Here is a 22,733-nt window from a genome sequence, read left to right on the forward strand (position 1 = left end):
ATCCTTTCCTCTACATCTCTGGAACTATTCGGAGGTCCATAGACAACTCCCAACAGGGTGACCTGTCCTCTCCTGTTCCTAACCTCGGCCCATACTACCTCAGTAGACGAGTCCTAAACGCCCTTTCTGCCGCCGTAATACTTTCCTTGATTAACAATGCCACACCACCCCCTCTTTTACCATCTTCTCTGTTCGTACAGAAACATCTAAATCCTGGAACCTGCAACAACCATTCCTGTCCCTGCTCTACCCATGTCTCCGAAATCGCCACAACATCGAGATCCCAGGTACCAACCCATGCTGCAAGCTCACCCACCTTATTCCGGATGCTCCTGGCGTTGAAGGAGACACACTTCAAACCAGCATCTTGCTTGCCGGTGCCCTCTTTCGAACTTTTAACCCTATCCCTCACCTCACTACTCTCGACATCCTGCACACTGGGACTGCAATTTAGGTTCCCATCCCCCTGCTGAATTAGTTTAAACCCCCCGGAAGAGCACTAGCAAATCTCTCCCCGAGGATATTGGTACCCCTCTGGTTCAGGTGAAGACCATCCTGTTTGTAGAGGTCCCACCTACCCCAGAATGAGCCCCAGTTATCCAGGAAACCAAAACCCTCCCTCCTGCACCATCCCTGTAGCCACGTGTTCAACTCCTCTCTCTCCTTATTTCTCACTTCGCTAGCACGTGGCACGGGTAACAACCCAGAGATAACAACTTTGTTTGTTCTAGCTCTCAGCTTCCACCCTAGCTCCCTGAATTTCTGTCTCATAAGAACATAAGAACATAAGAACTAGGAGCAGGAGTAGGCCATCTGGCCCCTCGAGCCTGCTCTGCCATTCAATTAGATCATGGCTGATCTTTTGTGGACTCAGCTCCACTTTCCGGCCCGAACACCATAACCCTTAATCCCTTTATTCTTCAAAAAACTATCTATCTTTACCTTAAAAACATGTAATGAAGGAGCCTCAACTGCTTCACTGGGCAAGGAATTCCATAGATTCACAACCCTTTGGGTGAAGAAGTTCCTCCTAAACTCAGTCCTAAATCTACTTCCCCTTATTTTGAGGCTATGCCCCCTAGTTCTGCTGTCACCCGCCAGTGGAAACAACCTGCCCGCATCTATCCTATCTATTCCCTTCATAATTTTAAATGTTTCAATGTCTCAAATCCCCATCTCTCTTCCTACCTATGTCGTTGGTACCTATGTGGACCACGACTTGGGGCTGCTCCCCCTCCCCCTTAAGGATCCCAAAAACACGATCAGAGACATCACGAACCCTGGCACCTGGGAGGCAACACACCAACCGTGAGTCTCTTTCGTTCCCACAGAACCTCCTGTCTGTTCCTCTAACTATGGAGTCCCCAATGACAAGTGCTCTGTTACTCTTCTCTCTTCCCTTCTGAGCAACAGGGACAGACTCTGTGCCAGAGACCTGTGCCCCATTAAGACTTACCCCTGGTAAGTCCCCCCCCCCCCCCAACAGTATCCAAAACGGTATACTTGTTATTGAGGGGAACGACCACAGGGGATCCCTGCACTGCCTGCCGGTTCCCTCTCCCTCCCCTGATGGTAACCCATCTACCGTCTTCTTTTACCTGAGGTGTGACTACCTCCCTATAACTCCTCTCAATAACCCCCTCCGCCTCCTGAATGATCCGAAGTTCATCCAACTCCAGCTCCAGGTCCATAACGCGGGTTCTCGAGGAGCTGGAGTTGGGTGCACTTCCCGCAGATGTAGTCAGCAGGGACACTCGAGGTGACCCTTTCCTCCCACATTCTGCAGGATGAACATTCAACTGCCCTAACCTCCATTCCCACTGAACTAACTTCCCAACTACTGAAAACGAAAAAAAACTTTTTAAAAAACTTGTTAGTTTAGCAATCCGATGGACAGAACTTTTTTTTTTTGGTTAGAGGAAGAGGATGGGTGGGAGACACTACGTAAGTAGTGTTTCAGGTAAAGCTGTCACTCGTGAACAGCCCCTTCACAAACCACCTTCAACTTACGCTGACTGCACTGCACGTATGCAAATCTCCCGGAACAGCCAATCAGAAGCTCTGCTCTGCTGCCCTCTGCTGGATGGGATATACTTGCTCTTAATTCGTACGTTTGTATGGCATGTCCTTGCTGCTGACTGGAGCACTTGTAGTCATTACCAGAGTTGCATTACTGGTCGGAGAGGATATCAAAGCTGTGCTGAAGGAGGGCACTATGGAGGACTCGAGCAGTGAGGCGATAAGGGCAGAGCTCAGAAATAAGTAGGGGGCGGTAACTATGTTTGGGCTGTACTATAGACCTTTAAACAGTTTAGCAATCCGACAGACAGAACTTTTTTTTTGGTTAGAGGAAGAGGATGGGTGGGAGACACTACATAAGTAGGGTTTCGGGTAAAGCTGTCACTCGAGAACAGCCCCTTCACAAACCACCTTCAACTTACGCTGACCACACTGCGCGTATGCAAATCTCCCCGGAACTGCCAATCAGAAGCTCTGCTCTTCTGCCCTCTGCTGGATGCTTGCCTTCACTCAAACTCCTCGGGTCACTTGTGCAGGTACAAATATGTAAACAGATTATGGAAAGATGTAGGAGCAACAGGGTGGTGGTGATAGGAGATTTTAATTTTCCCAACATTGATTGGGGTACACTTAGTGTCAGAGGTGTAGATGGAGCAGAATTTGTAAGGAGCATCCAGGAGGGTTTTCTAGAGCAGTATGTAAATAGTCCAACTTGGGAAGGGGCCATACTGGACCTGCTGTTGGGGAATGAGCCCGGCCAGGTGGTTGAAGTATCAGTTGGGGATTACTTTGGGAATAGTGATCACAATTCCGTAAGTTTTAGAATACTCATGAACAAAGACAAGAGTGGTCCCAAAGGAAGAGTGCTAAATTGGGGGAAGGCCAACTATACCAAAATTCGGCAGGAGCTGGGGAATGTGGATTGGGAGCAGCTGTTTGAAGGTAAATCCACATTTGATATGTGGGAGGCTTTTAAAGAGAGGTTGATTAGAATGCAGGACAGACATGTCCCTGTGAAAATGAGGGATAGAAATGGCAAGATTAGGGAACCATGGATGACAGGTGAAATTGTGAGACTAGCTAAGAGGAAAAAGGAAGAATAATAAGGTCTGGGCGACTGAAGGCAGACGAAGCTTTGGAAGAATATCAGGAATGTAGGACCAATCTGAAATGAGGAATCAAGAGGGCTAAAGGGGTCATGAGATATCATTATCAAACAGGGTTAAGGAAAATCCCAAAGCTTTTTATTCATATATAAGGAGCAAGAGGGTAACTAGAGAAAGGGTTGGCCGACTCAAGGACAAAGGAGGAAAGTTATGCGTAGATTCAGAGAAAATGGGTGAGATTCTTAATGAGTACTTTGCATCGGTATTCACCGAGGAGAGGGACATGACGGATGTTGATGTTAGGGATAGATGTTTGATTACTCTAGGTCAAGTCGGCATAAGGAGTATGTGTTGAGTATTCTAAAAGGCATTAAGGTGTACAAGTCCCCAGGTCTGGAAGGGATCTATCCCAGGTTACCGAGGGAAGTGGGAGAGGAATAGCTGGGGCCTTAACAGATATCTTTGCAGCATCCTTGAACACGGGCGAGGAACCGAAGGACTGGAGAATTGCTAATGTTGTCCCCTTGTTTAAGAAGGGTAGCAGGGATAATCCAGGTAATTATAGACCGGTGAGCCTGACGTCAGTGGTAGGGAAGCTGCTGGAGAAGATACTGAGGGATAGGATCTATTCCCATTTGGAAGAAAATAGGCTTATCAGTGATAGGCAACATGGTTTTGTGCCTTACTAACTCATGTCTTACTAACTTACTAGAATTCTTTGAGAAAGTGACAAAGTGGCTGTAGATGTCATATACATGGAGTAAGGCGTTTGATAAGGTTCCCCATGGTAGGCTGATGGAGAAAGTGAAGTCTCATGGGGTCCAGGGTGCACTAGCTAGATGGATAAAGAACTGGCTGGGCAACAGGAGAAGAGAGTAGTAGTAGAAGGGAGTTTCTCAAAATGGAGACCTGTGAGTGTTCCCACAGGGATCCGTGCTGGAACCACTGTTGTTTGTGATATACATAAATGATCTGGAGGAAAGTATAGGTGGTCTGATTAGATCATAGAATTTACAGTGGAGAAGGAGGCCATTTGGCCCATCGAGTCTGCATCGGCTCTTGGAAAGAGCACCCTACCCAAGTTCAACACCTCCAACCTAGCCCAATAACCTAGTAACCCCACCCAACACTAAGGGCAATTTTGGACACTAAGGGCAATTTATCATGGCCAATCCACCTAACCTGCACATCTTTGGACTGTGGGAGGAAACCGGAGCACCCGGAGGAAACCCACGCACACACGGGGAGGATGTGCCGACTCCACACAGACAGTGACCCAAGCCGGAATCGAACCTGGGACCCTGGAGCTGTGAAGCCATTGTGCTATCCACAATGCTACCGTGCTGCATTTAGCAAGTTTACAGATGACACTAAGATTGGTGGAGTAGCAGATCGTGAAGGAGACTGTCAGAGAATACAGCAGAATAAAGATAGATTGGAGAGTTGGGCGGAGAAATGGCAGATGGAGTTCAATCTGGGCAAATGCGAGGTGATGCATTCTGGAATATCCAATTCAAGAGCGAACTATACGGTAAATGAAAAAGCCCTGGGGAAAATTGATGTACAGAGAGATCTGGTTGTTCAGGTCCATTGTACCCTGAAGGTGGCTGCGCAGGTCGTTAGAATGGTCAAGAAGGTATACGGCATGCTTTCCTTCATTGGACGGGGTATTGAGTACAAAAATTGGCAGGTCATGTTACAGTTGTATAAGACTTTGGTTCGGCCACATTTGGAATACTGCGTACAGGTCTGGTCGTCACATTACCAAAAGGATGTGGATGCTTTGGAGAGGGTGCAGAGGAGGTTCACCAGGATGTTGCCTGGTATGGAGTGTGCTAGCTATGAAGAGAGGTTGAGTAGATTAGGATTATTTTCATTAGAAAGACAGAGGTTGAGGGGACCTCATTGAGGTCTACAAAATCATGAGAGGCATTGACAGGGTGGATAGCAAGAATCTTTTTCCCAGAGTGGGGGACTCAATTATTAGGGGTCACGAGTTCAAGGTGAGAGGGGAAAAGTTTCAGGGAGATATACATGAAAAGTTCTTTACGCAGAGGGTGGTGGGTGCCTGGAACGCATTGCCAGCGAAGGTGGTAGAGGCGGGCACGATAGCCTCATTTAAGATGTATCTTGACAGATACATGAATGGGCAGAGAGCAGAGGGATACAGATCCTTAGTAAATAGGCAACAGTTTTAGATCGAGGATCTGGATTGGCGCAGACATGGAGGGCCGAAGGGCCTGTTTCTGTGCTGTAATTTTTCTTTGTTCTTCAAGTAATCAGGAAGGGCATGGGAAAAGAAGACAACAGAAATTAACAGAAATCCTCCAGACAAGAGAAAAAGTCAGTCTACCTCAGGCCAATGCTACTTGCCTGTGTCTGCTGTGAAAGGGACTGCCACTCATAATGTTTAAGAAGTGAAATATATCACTGGGGCAATCCATCACCTCCCGAGATGGACAGATGCCATCAGTATCTGCCCTCACATCTTCTGACGCAGGGATCGCTTCCTTTCTCAATATTTCTTGGCTGCCCTCCACCTTTTCCAAACTTCCAGTCCTTCCTAAATGTCATGCACACTTGATATTCAGGTTCCCATTTCTATATCCAGTGATTTCAATTTAAATCAGCAGAGATGTAAAACAAATGCCAATTCACGACCAGGTTTGTTTGGCCGTTGCACAATGTCACAGGATCAAAACCCAGTGTAATATTCTGCAATGCAGGAACAGAATTCAACTACTGAGATATTTAGTGAGTTCATTCAAAATTTAAAACTCCCTCTTAAAATTACTGTTTGATAATCTGTATACTGTATGTGGAAACCTACAAGTGACTATCAGAGATCGCTCTTACCTCTCAGGCTCACAGAATCATCATCTGTGTCTTTTCCCAGTTTCCCTGCAAACAATTGGAAACATTTTCTGTTATTTATTCTGTGAATTAAACCTAACTGTGGTAGCATGGTCCCTTTAAGGGGAAAGCCTCGCGGTCTCTGTGACTGGCTGAGGGCTAATTGCGCGGGAGCGTGCAAACCCTGACCAATAGAGAGAAAGCATGGGGGCTCTAAGAACAGGGAACTGACGGCACAGTGTGGACTCAACAGCTGGAGAATGCTGACCTAACAATTGTTGCTCTGAGTCTGTACATAGATGCCTTTACCGACTGTTAATAAATCCCCTTTATCGTTACTGGAAGTTTCCAGTGTATTGTCTTGAGCTACCACACGGACATTGTAACTGGCAGAACTTAGTATTGTGTATGAACACAATGGAATATAATCTCTGACCAGGGCAGCATGAAGCAACCTTCATACTTCTCTGTCCCTCAATTAAGGATTTACAAAGCAGAATATTACTTAATACGCAATACTCAATGTTGTTAATATATGACTATTAACTGAACCAGGCCACACACCTAAGTAAGTGAAAGATGCACATTTGTGGGTTACCATTGACCAGAAGTCAAACTAAACATAGAAACTAGGAGTTGGAGCAGGCCATTCGGCCCTTTGAGTTTGCTACGCATTTCAATCTGATCATGGCTGATCCTCTATCTCAATGCCATATTCCTGCTTTCGTTCCATACCAGACTCCAATCAGGGTCTTTTTACCTTTCCGATACCTCAACTCTACCCACAGAGTTTCTATGCCTTCTGATTCTATATTGCTCCTTGCTATCGATTTAAACTTAATTCCTTGCTAACAATGCAGGTGCAACCTAAACAAGAAGGACGGCATCTAAACTCGAGGGGCACCAATATCCTGGCTGGGAGGTTTGCTAGTGTCACTAGGGAGGATTTAAACTAATATGGCAGGGGGGGTGGGAACCAGAACATTAGCTTAGAAGGTGTCATAACTGAAGGAATCGGAAAGGTAAAAAAAACTCACCCCCTTTGCCCATCTGCCTGTCCTTTCGATCGGACACATATCGTAGAAGATTTATATCTCAGCCCTGATCCCCTCGTAGCCACGTCTCTATGATGCTCACAACATCGTACTGGCCAATTTCAATGTGTGCAACAAGCTCATTTACCTTGTTCTGTATACCGCACACATTAAGGTACAATACCCTCACTCAAGTCATCTTTTTTGCTCTGCCTGAGGGTGAAGTTCTATTATTTTTGTTCTCTATTTCCCCTTCAGTTATGACACCTTCTAAGCTAACACTCTAGTTCCCACCCCCATGTCACATTAGTTTAAATCCTCCCGAGTGACACTAGCAAACCTCCCAGCCAGGATATTGGTGCCCCTCGAGTTTAGATGCAACCCGTCCTTCTTGTACAGATTGCACCTGCCCTGGAAGAGATCCCAAAGGTCCAGAAATCTGAAACCCTCCCTCCTACACCACCAGTTTAGCCATGTGTTTAGCTGCCCTATCCTCCTATTTCTAGCCTCACTGGCACATGGCACAGGGGGTAATCCTGAGATTACAACCTTAGGGGCCCTGCTTCTTAGCGCACTGCCTAATTCCCTGAACTCCTTCTGCAAGACCTCATCACTCTTCCTGCCTATGTCATTTGTACCTATGTGTACTACGACCTCTGGCTGTTCACCCTCCCCCTTCAGGATGTCCGGTGTTCATCCAGAGACATCCTTGATCCTGGCACGAGGGAAGCAACACATCATCCTGGAGTCTCTTTCACTTCCACAGAAGCGCCTATCTGTGTCCCTTTTAGAGGCTGGTTTAGTACAGTGGGCTAAACAGCTGGCTTGTAATGCGCAACAAGGCTAGCAGCGCAGGTTCAATTCCCGTACTGGCCTCCCCGAACCGGCACCGGAATGTGGCGAGTAGTAACTTAATTAAAGCCTACTTGAGACAATAAGCAATTATTATTATTAGTGTAGAGTCCACTATAACTATCGTTCTCCTGCATTTTGCCCTTCCCTGCTGAGCAACTGAGACAGTCCAAAGATGTGCGGGTTAGGTGGATTGGCCATGCTAAATTGCCCGTAGTGTCCTAAAAAAGTAAGGTTGGGGGGGGGGGGGGGGTGGTTGTTGGGTTACATATAGGGTGTATAGGGTGGATACATGGGTTTGAGTAGGGTGATCATTGCTCGGCACAACATCGAGGGCTGAAGGGCCTGTTCTGTGCTGTACTGTTCTATGTTCTATGTTCTAGTTGTGGTGCCACTGTTCAAGCTGCTGTTGTTTTCCACTGATGGGCTATCCCCCCAACAGTATCCAAATCCCCCCAACAGTATCCAAATCCCCCCAACAGTATCCAAATCCCCCCAACAGTATCCAAATCCCCCCAACAGTATCCAAATCCCCCCAACAGTATCCAAATCCCCCCAACAGTATCCAAATCCCCCCAACAGTATCCAAAAAAGTATACCTGTTAGAGAGAGGGACAGCCACAGAGGATTCCTGCACTGACTGCCTGCCCTTTCTAGCGGGCACCCAGCTGTCTGCCTGAATCTTCGTTGTGACCACATCTCTATAAATCCTATCTGTGACACTTTTCGCCATCTGCATGCTCCTAAGTGCAATCAACTGCTGCTCCAACCGAACAACGCAGTCTGTGAGGAGTTGCCATTGGTTACACTTGCTGCAGACATAGTCGACCGGTATGCTGGAAGCGTCACAGATCTGCCACATCTCACAGTTGGAGCCTGCACCCCACTGAGTGACATTTAAGCACTAGTTAATTAATTTTAAATAATCACATTGAATTATTGTTAGATTGAGCATTGTTAGATTAACTATATGGCCCTGACACTAGATTTTTATTGTAAAATTAAATGCTAAATACTAATCTCTTCCCTCGGGTTTAATTACTACACTATCTAGTTAATCAATTAGATTTACTTTCTCAATTTGTTTTCTTCAAATTTAACAAATTTCCCACCATCCAATCAGGTCACAGCTTTACTGTGATTTCACTTCAGTTTTCCCCCCACAATTTGAAAAGGTATTTGGATCATTTACCTAGAATAGGTTGTGGGCAGCACAGTGGTTAGCACAGTTGCTTCACAGCTCCAGGGTCCCAGGTTTGATTCCCGTCTGTGCAGAGTCTGCACGTTCTCCCCATGTGTAGAAGCCAGGTATTTCATTGTCAGAAAAGCTCCTTTAGTGGCAGATCCGTCTACAATTTTTAACTCTTTAACTCCTGACCTTCAATGGTTTTCAGTCATTGATATGGCAAATGGCTTCTGGTCAGTACCACTAGCTAAACAAGTACAACCATGGTTTGCTTTTACAGTTAATCTGCAACAGTACACATGGACTAGACTATCACAAGGTTTTCACAATAGCCCAACTGTTTACCACATGGCTCTGCAGAATCACATCAGGCAACTGCCTGATCTGCCTTCCACCATTATCCAGTATGTAGATGATGTTCTGTTAGCCTCCATCAATAAAGATGATCATGAAAAGGACTGAGGGGTGGTCTTGAACCACCTAATGGTCACAAAGCTAGCTTTGCCAAAGCACAAATTGCCCAGGAAGAAGTTGTTTACTTGGGTCAGAAAATTTCCAATGGCAAAAGGGAACTTACTCAGGACAGAACAGCTGCCATCAAAGCAGCTAAAGAACCCTCAACTGTACAGGAAGTCAGATCTCTCTTGGGACTCTGTAATTTTAACAGAAATTGGATTGATTCTTATACTCAGTTATGCCAGCCATTGAATGATCTTTTAAAAGGAAACAGGAAATCAAGAGATCAAATTAAACTTAATTCTGAACAAAAACAATAATTTCTGAATTTGAAAAAGGTCTTGTGTTCAGCGCCAGCCTTAGGTATTCCAAACAACGGAAAACCTTCATGAAAGAGATGGTTACATGACTGCAGTATTAGCTCAGGAACATGGTGATCTGTTAAGGCCGGTTGGGTACTATTCCCTTAAACTTGACAATGTGGCACTAGCATTTGGCAGTTGTTTATAATAAGAACATAAGAACTAGGAGCAGGAGTAGGCCATCTGGCCCCTCGAGCCTGCTGCGCCATTCAATGAGATCATGGCTGATCTTTTGTGGACTCAGCTCCACTTTCCGGCCCGAACACCATAACCCTTAATCCCTTTATTCTTCAAAAAACTGTATATCTTTACCTTAAAAACATGTAATGAAGGAGCCTCAACTGCTTCACTGGGCAAGGAAGTTCATAGATTCACAACCCTTTGGGTGAAGAAGTTCCTCCTAAACTCAGTCCTAAATCTACTTCCCCTTATTTTGAGGCTATGTCCCCTAGCTCCGCTTTCACCCGCCAGTGGAAACAACCTGCCCGCATCTATCCTATCTATTCCCTTCATAATTTTAAATGTTTCTATAAGATCCCCGTTCATCCTTCTAAATTCCAACGAGTACAGTCCCAGTCTACTCAACCTCTCCTCATAATCCAACCCCTTCAGCTCTGGGATTAACCGAGTGAATCTCCTCTGCACACCCTCCAGTGCCAGTATGTCCTTTCTCAAGTAAGGAGACCAAAACTGAACACAATACTCCAGGTGTGGCCTCACTAACACCTTATACAATTGCAACATAACCTCCCTAGTAAACATAACCTCCCTAGTAAACATAAACTCCATCCCTCTAGCAATGAAGGACAAAATTCCATTTGCCTTCTTAATCACCTGTTGCACCTGTAAACCAACTTTCTGTGACTCATGCACTAGCACACCCAGGTCTCTCTGCGCAACGGCATGCTTTAATATTTTATCGTTTAAATAATAATCCCGTTTGCTGTTATTCCTACCAAAATGGATAACCTCACATTTGTAAGGATAACCTCACATTATGAGCCATGGAAGCTACATGTCGAGCTGTAATGGTTACATCAGAACTTGTTCTCGACCAAAAGTTAATCATTAAATGTCCACATTCAGTCCATTTTCTACTATCCATGAACAGAGTGTCACAAGTGACATCAGCTAGATGGACTAGATGGACAGCAGTTTTGGAAGCTCCCAACCTATATTTTCACAAAGCCAGTCCTGTAAACCCATCATCTTTTCTCCCGCTTCCTGAGGAGATAGGAGAGAGAAGGGCATGACTGTGTGAAAATAATAGAGGAAATGGAAGAAGTACGCTTAGTAGAAGAAGAGCCACTACAGAACCCAGATTTAATCTTATTCACTGATGGTTCCTCTTTTATTGACAAAGGTATCAGAAAAGCTGGGTGGGCGGTCACAAGCCCATATGAAGTATTAGCTGAAGGAAGTTTGCCCCCAGGTACATCAGCTCAGCAGGTCGAATTAAAGGCACTAATAGAAGCATGTCATGTGGCAAGAGATAAAACTGCTAACATCTATACTGACTCCAGATATGGTTTTGGAGTAGCACATGATTTTGGTCATCTGTGGAGAAAAAGAAGATTTCTCACAACAGCAGGTACACCTATCCGAAATGGAAAGGAAGTACGAGATCGTCTAGAAGCTATGACCTTGTCAAAAGAAGTATCAGTTCTAAAATGTAAAGCCCATACGCATGGTTACACTATGGAAGCAAGAGGAAATGCTCTTGTGGACCAAGCAGCAAGGGAAGCTGCCTCCCTTTGTGCCTCTCAATGGCATCAGGAATCCAGTCACATTTACAAATTGGGAGTAACCACCTTATTACATGATTTACGTGAAATGCAGAATGATTGTACAAAGGAAGAAAAATGGACATGGTTAGAATCAGGTATTCAACTGTATGATGATGAAATTTGGAGAGAAGTTCAAACTTGTAAACCAGTCGCACCACAATCACTAATGCCCTTCTTAGCTCAACAAATTAATTCATGGGGACAACAAAATCTAGATAGATTGGAGAGTTAGGCAGAGAAATGGCAGATGGAGTTCAATCCAGGCAAATGCGAGGTGATGCATTTTGAAAGGTCTAATTCAAGAGCGGACTATATGGTCAATGGAAGGGTCTTGGGGAAAATTGATGTGCAGAGAGATCTGGGAGTTCAGGTCCATTATACCCTGAAGGTGGCAACGCAGGTTGATAGAGTGGTCAAGAAGGCATACAGCATGCTTGCCTTCATCGGATGGGGTATTGAGTACAAGAGTTGGCAGGTCATGTTACAGTTGTATAGGATTTTGGTTCGGCCACATTTGGAATACTGTGTGCAGTTCTGGTCGCCACATTACCAGAAGGATGTGGATGCTTTGGAGAGGGTGCAGAGGAGGTTCACCAGGACGTTGCCTGGTATGGAGGGTGCCAGCTATGAAGAAAGGTTGAGTAGGTTAGGATTGTTTTCATTGGAAAGACGGAGGTTGAGGGGGGACCTGATTGAGGTCTACAAAATTATGAGAGGTATGGACAGGGTGGATAGCAACAAGCTTTTCCCAAGAGTGGGGTGTCAATTACAAGGGGTCACGATTTCTAAGTGAAAGGGGGAAAGTTTAAGGGAGATGTGTGTGGAAAGTTTTTTACGTAGAGGGTGGTGGGTGCCTGGAATGCTTTACCAGCGGAGGTGGTAGAGGCGGGCATGATAGCATCATTTAAGAAGCATCTAGACAGGTATATGAATGGGCGGGAATAGAGGGAAGTAGACCTTGGAAAATAGGAAACAGGTTTAGATAAAGGATCTGGATCGGCGCAGGCTGGGAGGGCCGAAGGGCCTGTTCCTGTGCTGTAATTTTCTTTGTTCTTTGACACATATCACCTCAACAAATGATGGATCGATTCCATAGAAATTGGTGTGGTAAAGGATTCAAAAACATGCACAATTGGTAGCAAACCGATGTGTAACCTGTCAAAAGAATAACTTGGTCCTATAACACCAATGCCTCAATTAAGAGCTCCTGCTCCTGCTCCTGCAGGTCCATTCCAGGATATACAAGTAGATTACATCACTCTTCTTAAATGTCAACAATACAATGACGTCCTTGTAATAGTGGATAAGTTCTCCAGATGGGTGGAGGCTGCTCCAGCTAGAAGAGGGACAGCTGCCCATACAGCCAAAGTGCTATGCAAAGACTTTATCCCCAGATGGGGAGTACCAGCTAGCATTGACTCAGATCCACTTTACAGGAGCTGTTTGTAGGGAAGTCGAAAACATTACTAAACATTAACTGGAATTTACATTGTCCTTATCATCCACAATCATCAGGACAAGTGGAACATATGAATCGAACTTTGAGTGAAAGACTGTCTAAATACAGCCAGGAAGGCATGAATTGGGTCCAAGCTTTGCCAATAGTATTATGCAGTATTAGAGCTACACCAAACAGAACAACAGGCCTGAGTCCTTTTGAAATCATCACAGGCAGACCAATGTGATCCAGCAGAGGGCAGCAGAGCAGAGCTTCTGATTGGCTGTTCCGGGGAGATTTGCATTGTACAGTACGGTCAGCGTAAGTTGAAGGTGTACCTGCGCAAGTGACCAGAGGAGTTCGAGGGAAGGCAAGCATCCAGCAGAGGGCAGCAGAGCAGAGCTTCTGATTGGCTGTTCCGGGGCGATTTGCATACGTGCAGTACGGTCAGCGTAAGTTGAAGGTATACCTGCGCAAGTGACCCAAGGAGTTTGAGGGAAGTCAAGCATCCAGCAGAGGCCAGCAGAGCAGAGCTACTGATTGGCTGTTCCGGGCGACTTGTATACGTGCAGTACGGTCAGTGTAAATTGAAGGAGATTTGTGAAGGGGCTGTTCTCGAGTGACAGCTTTACCCGAAACATTACTTACATAGTGTCTCCCATCCATCCTCCTCCTCTAACCACAAAAAAAGTTCTGTCCGTCGGATTGCTAAACTAACAACTTTTTAAAACCCATTTTAAAAAGAGTAGATTTACCAGTCTCAGATTTCAGAGTCTATTGCAGTTGGTTGTTCCAGCTGTTCAAAGTTCCCCACCATGCCGGTGGTGTTCTCAAAATGTTTTACAGTTGCTGGGTTTAGGAAGCTGCCATTGTCCTCAGTGTGGCCTTGAACCTGATGGATGTGCATTGAGGGGGGGGGGGGGGGGGGTGGGGGTGTAGCCGTTGTGTCCGACGTGGCAGTCAGCGGGTGTTGGGGTTGCAGGCCGGTTCTCATCGTCCAGAGGTTGATGCTCTAAGCAAGTTTTGTTTTCATTCCTGTCTGTGGTCTGGGGGTTCTGTGCATCCCCTTCCACATTGGTGCTTTGCCTCTTTAATTGAGGCCTATTCTTAGATTGTTCGCCTTCATCGCAGGAGTTGTCGGCACTATTGAGTTGCCGCTTTTTACTATTCACCGTCAGGGGTTTCTTTGTTTCATTTTTCAGTTTCCTCTTTCCTTTTTTTGTGCTCACCATTTCCCAGCGCTCTTCAATCTTTGTTCCATCCTCGGCTGTCCCCGGAACAGCCAATCAGAAACTATGCTCTGCTGTCCTCTACTGTATGCTTGCCTTCACTCGAACTCCTAGGGTCACTTGCGCAGGTACACCTTCAACTTACACTGACCGCACTGCACGTATACAAATCTCCCCGGAACAGCCAATCAGAAGCTCTGCTCTGCTGCCCTCTGCTGGATGCTTGCCTTCACTCGAACTCCTAGGGTCACTTGCGCAGGTACACCTTCAACTTATGCTGACCGCACTAAACATATGCAAATCTCCCCGGAACAGCCAATCAGAAGCTCTGCTCTGCTGCCCTCTGCTGGCATGAGGTCTCCATTGTTGCAGCAGTCAGGTCAGCATGAAACCAGTTATTGCTGGCTTTGATAAAGCACAATATCGCATTCTTTAACATGCACAAGTAGGCAGACAGGCAACAATTAAGAAGTAATGTTACATATTGAAGATGGACAGCTTGTCATCAAATCAAATGTGTTTGAGTCTAACCCAAACCAATTAGGATTATTTTGGGGTGTGATCAGATGACTTAAGACAGATATGAAACAGTATAACAGAAGACGACTTTGCCGCCATTTGAGAGTTAGGTTAGGGTTAGGTTAGGGAGGGTTAGGGTTAGAGAGAGAGAGAAAGAGTTTTAGGATAGTTTTTGTTGGTAGGTTAGAAGCATCTATACTTTGATCTGAACTATTCACTGTCTCTCTGTATTCATATTTCATTTTCAGACTTTGACTTCAGACTTTGACTTTTGAAAGTTATGTTTCGAGCTGATTGTCTAAGAAGATAATTCCTGTGATTCTTTTAAAGCTTCAAATTGTCTATGAATTGCCTTTTAAATGACTTTGTTGTAATCAATAGAAGACAAATAAAATAATTCTTATTTGCACCTGACAAGTTTTAACTTGAATTTCTACTGAGTTCCAGTAATCGCAAGTGCAGCTGCTAACCTTGAATTGATGGTTTAAAAATCCCTCAACTGACACAGTTGAAATCCTTCAACATGTCTGCGTCGGTTTCCTCCGGGTGCTCCGGTTTTCTCCCACAGTCCAAAGATGTGCGCGTTAGGTGGATTGGCCATGCTAAATTGCCCTTAGTGTACAAAAAGGTTAAGTGGGGGTTACTGGGTTACAGGGATAGGTAGATACGTGGGCTTGAGTAGTGTGCTCTTTGTAAGGGCCGGTGCCGACTCAATGGGCCGAATGGCCTCCTTCTGCACTGTAAATTCTATGAAGGTCATTCCGTCCAGAGAATCAGCTCGAATCCTGCACTGGGCATTGCTACTAGCGGATTATGAATACACGTTTGGCCACCGCTCTGGGACGTCAGAACATAAGCACTAGGAGCAGGAGTAGGCCACCTGGCCCCTCGAGCCTGCTCCCCCATTCAATAAGATTATGGCTTATCTTTTGTGGACTCAGAACCACTAACCCGCCTGCTCACTGTAACCTTTTATTACTTTGCTGTTCAAAAATCAATCTACCTTTGTCGGTTAACGAGGTAGCCTCAATTGTTTCACTTGGGCAGGGAATTCCACAGATTCGCAATCCTTTAGATGAAGAAGTTCCTCCTCAACTCAGTCCTAAATCTGCTCCCCTTTATTTTGAGGCAATGCCCCCTTGTTCTAGTTTCACCCTCCAGTAGAAAAAACCTCCCTGCTTCTATTCTATCTATTCTCTTCATAATTTTATATGTGCCTATAAGATCCCCCCTCATTCTTCTAAATTCGGAGTGAGTGTAGTCCCTGTCTACTCTCAAGATCTAATCCTCTCAACCTAGTGAATCTCCTCTGCACCCACTCCAGTGCCAGCACATCCTTTCTCAAGTAAGGAGACCAAAACTGTACACAGCACTCCAGGTGTAGCCTCTCCAGCACCCTAAACAGCTGCAAAATAACCTCTCGGATTTTGAGCATTCCTCCAGCAATTCTTTAATTATTTGCTGCACCTGCAAACGAATGTTTTGTGTTTCAGGCGCAAAGAAGCCACTGAGGGATAGGATTTCTGAGCATCTGGAAAGACACTGCTTGATTAGGGATAGTCAGCACGGATTTGTGAGGGGTGGGTCTTGTCTTAAAAGTCTTATTGACTTCTTTGAGTTGACCAAGCATGTGGATGAAGGTAAAGCAGTGGATGTAGTGTATATGGATTTTAGTAAGGCATTTGATAAGGTTCCCCATGGTAGGCTTATACAGAAATTAAGGAGGCAAGGGATAGTGGGAAATTTGGCCAGTTGGATAACGAACTGGCTAACCGATAGAAGTCAGAGAGTGGTGGTGGATGGCAAATATTCAGCCTGGAGCCGAGTTACCAGTGGTGTACCGCATGGATCAGTTTTGGGTCCTCTGCTGTTTGTGATTTTCATTAATGACTTGGATGAGGGAGTTGAAGGGTAGGTCAGTAAATTTGAAGATGATATGAAGATTGGTGGAGTTGTGGATAGTGAGGAGGGCTGTTGTCGGCTGCAAAGAGACATAGATAGGATGCAGAGCTGGGCTGAGAAGTGGCAGATGGAGTTTAACCCTGACAAGTGTGAGGTTGTCCATTTTGGAAGGACAAATATGAATGCGGAATACAGGGTTAACGGTAGGGTTCTTGGCAATGTAGAGGAGCAGAGAGACCTTGGGGTCTATGTTCGTAGATAGAACATAGAACAGTACAGCACAGAACAGGCCCTTCGGCCCTCGATGTTGTGCCGAGCAATGATCACCCTACTTAAACCCACATACCCGTAACCCAACAATCCCCCCCATTAACCTTACACTACGGGCAATTTAGCATGGCCAATCCACCTAACCCGCACATCTTTGGACTGTGGGAGGAAACCGGAGCACCCGGAGGAAACCAACGCACACACGGGGAGGACGTGCAGACTCCACACAGACAGTGACCCAGCCGGGAATCGAACCTGGGACCCTGGAGCTGTGAAGCATTGATGCTAACCACCATGCTACCGTGAGGCCCCCCATCTTTGAAAGTTGCCATTCAAGTGGATAGAGCTGTGAAGAAGGCCTATGGTGTGCTAGTGTTCATTAGCAGAGGGATTGAATTTAAGAGCCGTGAGGTGATGATGCAGCTGTACAAAACCTTGGTAAGGCCACATTTGGAGTACTGTGTGCAGTTCTGTTCGCATCAGTTTAGGAAGGATGTGGAAGCTTTGGAAAAGGTGCAAAGGAGATTTACCAGGATGTTGCCTGGATGGAGAGTAGGTCTTACGAGGAAAGGTTGGGGGTGTGAGGCCTTTTCTCATTAGAACGGAGAAGGGTGAGGGGCTACTTGATAGAGGTTTATAAGATAGAACATAGAACATAGAACAGTACAGCACAGAACAGGCTCTTCGGCCCTCGATGTTGTGCCGAGCAATGATCACCCTACTCAAACCCACGTATCCACCCTATACCCGTAACCCAACAACCCCCCATTAACCTTACTTTTTAGGACACTACGGGCAATTTAGCATGGCCAATCCACCTAACCCGCACATCTTTGGACTGATGATCAGAGGAATAGATGTGGTAGACAGTCAGAGACTTTTTCCCCGGGTGGAACAGACCATTACAAGGGGACATAATTATAAGGTAAATGGTGGAAGATATAGGGGGGATGTCAGAGGTAGGTTCTTTACCCAGAGAGTAGTGGTGGCATGTAATGCACTGCCTGTGGAAGTAGTTGAGTCGGAAACGTTAGGGACCTTCAAGCGGCTATTGGAGAGGTACATTGATTATGGTAGCGTAATGGAGTGTAGATTAATATGTTCTTAAGGGCAGCACGGTTGCATTGTGGATAACACAATTGCTTCACAGCTCCAGGATCCCAGGTTCGATTTCGGCTTGGGTCACTGTCTGTGCGGAGTCTGCACATCCTCCCCGTGTGCGCGTGGGTTTCCTCAGGGTGCTCCGGTTTCCTCCCACAGTCCAAAGATGTGCAAGTTGGGTGGATTGGCCATGATAAATTGCCCTTAGTGCCCAAAATTCTATGATCTATGATTAACCTAGAACAAAGTTTCGGCACAACATTGTGGGCCAAAGGGCCTGTTCTGTGCTGTACTTCTCGATCTATCTAAACCCAGGTCCCTCTGCACAGCAGCATGCTGCAATTTTTTACCATTTAAATAATAGTCCATTTTGCTGTTATTCATTCTAAATTGGATGACCTCAAATTTACCAACATTTAACTCCATCTGCCAAACCCATGCCCACTCACTTAAACTATATGTTTCCCTCTGCAGACTTTCAGTGCTTCTGCACACTTTGCTCTACCACTCATCTTAGTGTCATCTGCAAACTCTGACACATTACACTTGGTCCCCAACTCCAGATCATCTATGTAAATTGTAAACAGATTTCCCATGCAGTCTCACTGAGTCACCTGCGTTGTCTTGGAGTCGATGCCTCCTCGCCATGTTGATAAATTGTTGACCATATTCAATTTTATGGATACGCTTCCCGTCAGGGCCTTGCATACACACAAATGGATGGAAAAGGATCCTGTCTTTGCGAAGCTGTGAAACTTCATCTTCAATGGAGGCAATGCAGATCAGTTACCTGGGCAGCTGAAGCCCTTCGCCACTAACTTGACCGTTTTAAATGTTGAAGATGGGGGTCTTTGGGGTCTTACTCTGGGGAGCCTGTGGTGATCCCCGAGAAGGGTCAATTGTTAAGGTGACGTCAATAGTGGCCACTTTGGAGCCTCATGGATGAATATGTTAGTTCAGAGCTACGTCTGGTTTGGCAAGCATCGAGACGGTGTGACATCTGTCAGGAACACCGGCGACTCCCCGCCGCTGTGCCCCTGCAATTGTGGAAATGGCCTGGTGTTTGTTTGGGCATGCGTCCATGTTGATTTTGTCAGTCTCTTTCTGGGCTCAATGTTTCTTCTGCTAATTGGTGTGCATGGCAAGTGGATGGAGGTCCACCAAATGCCGCCTATCGCCATGGCAATGACAATCAAGAAACTTCACCTCTCTTTCTCCACTCACAGGATTCCGGAGGTCCTCGTGTCCATTTGGGCCCTCGTTCATGAGCCAAGATTTCTCGGGCTTCTTGTGCTCCAACAGGGTCCGCCATGTCAGGATGGCCCCGACCATCCGCCGTCGATCGGGTTGTCTGAGCAGGCCATCCATGAAAGCAGACCCTGAAACATGGTTTGAGGAAATTGAGCCCGGGCTTGTAGGATTTCTGATTGCTTACTGGGCCACCCCTATGCAGTTAGAGGGATTGTTCCTGGATGGGTCGGTGGCTTAGGACCAGATTGGGGTTGCTGTTGCTTGACATAGGGGAAAAAAGTGTGAAAGGGACTGGCTCTTAAGGCTGCGGTTCTGCATTTCAAGGGCCCGGTTTGTGTTTTTGTCGTGGGAAAAAAGATTTATGTCCCGTAACGACGCTCAGGGTATCTGCTGGCTTAAGGGCACTGATTTACGGTAGACAGGGCCGACCTTGTATCACCTGCAAGCGGGGCGCCAACAAATGAAGTATCCTGTGGACCACCTTGGAGACAGGCACCCAGCGGCGGACCCGCGGGCACATCCTCCGACAGCCCGAGGACCCCCATGATGTTTCCACGCCTCTGATTCGGAGATGGACTTGAATCCCTGGTCCTGGAGCCTATGCCACAGGTGCCCAAAATTCTCCACTGGCCTGGATGGAAGAGCCGCACCCTGCTCCGCTACTCATCACAGGATCTTCTTCCATCTGACGGAGTTAAGGGTTAACCATTTCTGAAGATATTCTGGCATTGGCCCTTGTCCCCCACCTCGCCGTCTCAGCCTGACCACGTGTGTGACAGCGTCGCCATGGACTTCGGGGGGGGGGGGGGGGGAGAATGTCATAACCTAGGGTTAAACAGGTCATGGGACACAAATGAAACCTTAAGCAGGTCATGGGACACTAATGAGATGGGGGAATTGATATCCCCAATGGACTATAGGGAATACACACTCCCCCACTGAGGGTCGGGGCTCTCCCTTCTACATCCTTGGTGCTCTTAGAAGACTGATCATAGAATTTACAGTGCAGAAGGAGGCCATTCAGCCCATTGAGTCTGCACTGGCCCTTGGAAAGAGCACCCTACTTAAGCCCCACTCTTGTTCTGTTGTATTAAACCTTTTTCAGGAGCGCGGAGTGTGCTTTCTTTTTTTCAGCAAGAGCAGTAACCAGGAGGCTGTTTGCAGTTTCAGTGCGTGGGAGGAGCTGAGTGGGAGCGGCCGAATTGCGCTCTGGGAAGGTGAGTGAATTGATATATTTGGGCAGCGGCTAAACCCGAGACACTACAAGTGTAGTGTCTCCCACCCGCCCTCCTCCTCTAACCAAAAAATAAAGACTGTTGATAAGGAGCAGCGGACTTCAGATTCTCGGCGGGAGCAGTGGTGAGGGGTCGTTGGGAAGGTAAGTTTACCTCTTAAAACTTAAAAACTTACCTGGAAGGGTGACATCACAGCAAAGCAGTGACCTGATTGCCTGGTAAGGAAAGTGCTCCAATTAGCAGCAGCTGGGAGAAATTTAACTCTTCCTGTGTTGGTGAGTATTGTGATTGGTGAGGAAAGTCATTTTTTCCTGTCACTTATTAATTATTTGATAGTATAGTTTGTAGTCAGTTAAGGTAAAGGCTAAAAATGGGACTCCCGAATGGTATGTTGCCTCCCGGGTGCTCGGGTCAGGGATGTCTCCGATCGGCTGCAGGGCATACTGAAGGGGGAGGATGAACAGCCAGTTGTTGTGGTGCATATAGGCACCAACGATATAGGTTAAAAAAAGGGATGAAATCCTACAATAAGAATTTAGGGAGTTAGGAGATAAGTTAAAAAGTAGGACCTCAAAGGTAGTAATCTCAGGATTGCTACCAGTCCCACGGGACAGTCAGAGTAGAAACTCAAGAATAGTCAGAATGAATACGTGCCTTGAGAGATGGTGCAGGAGGGAGGGGGTTCAGATATTTGGGACATTGGAACCGGTTCTGGCAGCGGTGGGACCATTACAAACCAGATGGTCTACACCTGGGCAGGACTGAAACCAATGTCCTAGGGGGTGCTTTTGCTAACACTGTTGGGGAAGTTTTCAACTAATGTGGCAGGGGGATGGGAACCAGATTAGTAACTTAGAGGTCAGTAAAGAAGCAGCAACTAAAGCCAGTAAGGTACGAGATAGTAAACTCAATGTGACTAGGGTGAAGAGTAGACAGAGAACTGTTGATGAACGCAAAGTGACAGGTGGTCTGAGGTGCATTTGTTTTAATGCGAGAAGTGTAGCAGGTAAGGCAGATTAATTTAGGGCTTGGATCAGTACCTGGGAATATGATCTTATTGGTATTACTGAGACTCGGTTGAGGGAAGGGCAGGACTGGCAACTGAATATCCCAGGGTATAGATGCTTCAGGAGGGATAAATAGATAGATTGGAGAGTTGGGCAGAGAAATGGCAGATGGAGTTCAATCCAGGCAAATGCGAGGTGATGCATTTTGGAAGATCTAATTCAAGAGCAGACTATATGGAAGGGTCCTGGGGAAAATTAATGTACAGAGAGATCTGGGAGTTCAGGTCCATTGCACCCTGAAGGTGGCAATGCAGGTTGATAGAGTGGTCAAGAAGGCATACAGCAAGCTTGCCTTCATCGGACGTGGTATTGAGTACAAGAGTCGGCTGGTCATGTTACAGTTGTATCGGACTTTGGTTAGGCCACATTTGGAATACTGCATGCCGTTCTGGTCGCCACATCACCAGAAGGATGTGGATGCTTTGGAGAGGGTGCAGAGGAGGTTCACCAGGATGTTACCTGGTATGGAGGGGACTAGCTATGAAGAAAGGTTGAGTAGATTAGGATTGTTTTCATTGGAAAGACGAAGGTTGAGGGGGGACCTGATTGAGGTCTACAAAATTATGAGAGGTATGGACAGGGTGGATAGCAACAAGCTTTTTCCAAGGGTGGGAGTGTCAGTTACAAGGGGTCGCGATTTCAAGGTGAGAGGGGGAAGGTTTAAGGGAGATGTACGTGGAAAGTTTTTTACGCAGAGGGTGGTGGGTGCCTGGAACGCTTTACCAGCGGAGGTGGTAGAGGCGGGCACGATAGCACCATTTAAGAGGCATCTAGACAGGTATATGAACGGGCGGGGAACAGAGAGAAGTAGATCAACAGGTTTAGATAAAGGATCTGGATCGGCGCAGGCTGGGAGGGTCGAAGGGCCTGTTCCTGTGCTGTAATTTTCTTTGTTCTTTGTTCTTTGTTCAACCTGTTCGGCTCAGTGCAGATTCCTTTCCAAATCTGGCGATGAGGGATAAACTTTGGTCTCTGGATGACGCTGCAGGATTTGGCCTATACCTCACCCAAAACCCCAAGATCCGTGCCTTGGGGTGCCATTGTTTGGTCGGTTGGATATGTTAAT

The 22,733-nt window shown here is 46.3% G+C and overlaps 1 protein-coding gene across 3 annotated transcripts in view; it reads right to left on the minus strand.

Annotated features, from left to right (window-relative positions):
• ky (kyphoscoliosis peptidase) overlaps positions 1-22,733 on the minus strand; it is a 216,912-nt gene that overhangs the window by 169,776 nt on the left and 24,403 nt on the right. For 2 of the 3 annotated variants that reach the window (XM_038817554.1, XM_038817553.1), the window contains exon 3: positions 5,982-6,026. The exons of the other annotated variant lie outside the window; for it this stretch is intronic. In XM_038817554.1, coding sequence (XP_038673482.1) covers positions 5,982-6,026 — 45 coding nt within the window. The remainder of the gene's footprint in view (positions 1-5,981; positions 6,027-22,733) is intronic. 3 annotated transcript variants of the gene reach the window in all.

Source organism: Scyliorhinus canicula, chromosome 13 (assembly GCF_902713615.1).
Source record: "Scyliorhinus canicula chromosome 13, sScyCan1.1, whole genome shotgun sequence".
Classification (NCBI taxonomy): Eukaryota; Metazoa; Chordata; class Chondrichthyes; order Carcharhiniformes; family Scyliorhinidae; genus Scyliorhinus; species Scyliorhinus canicula.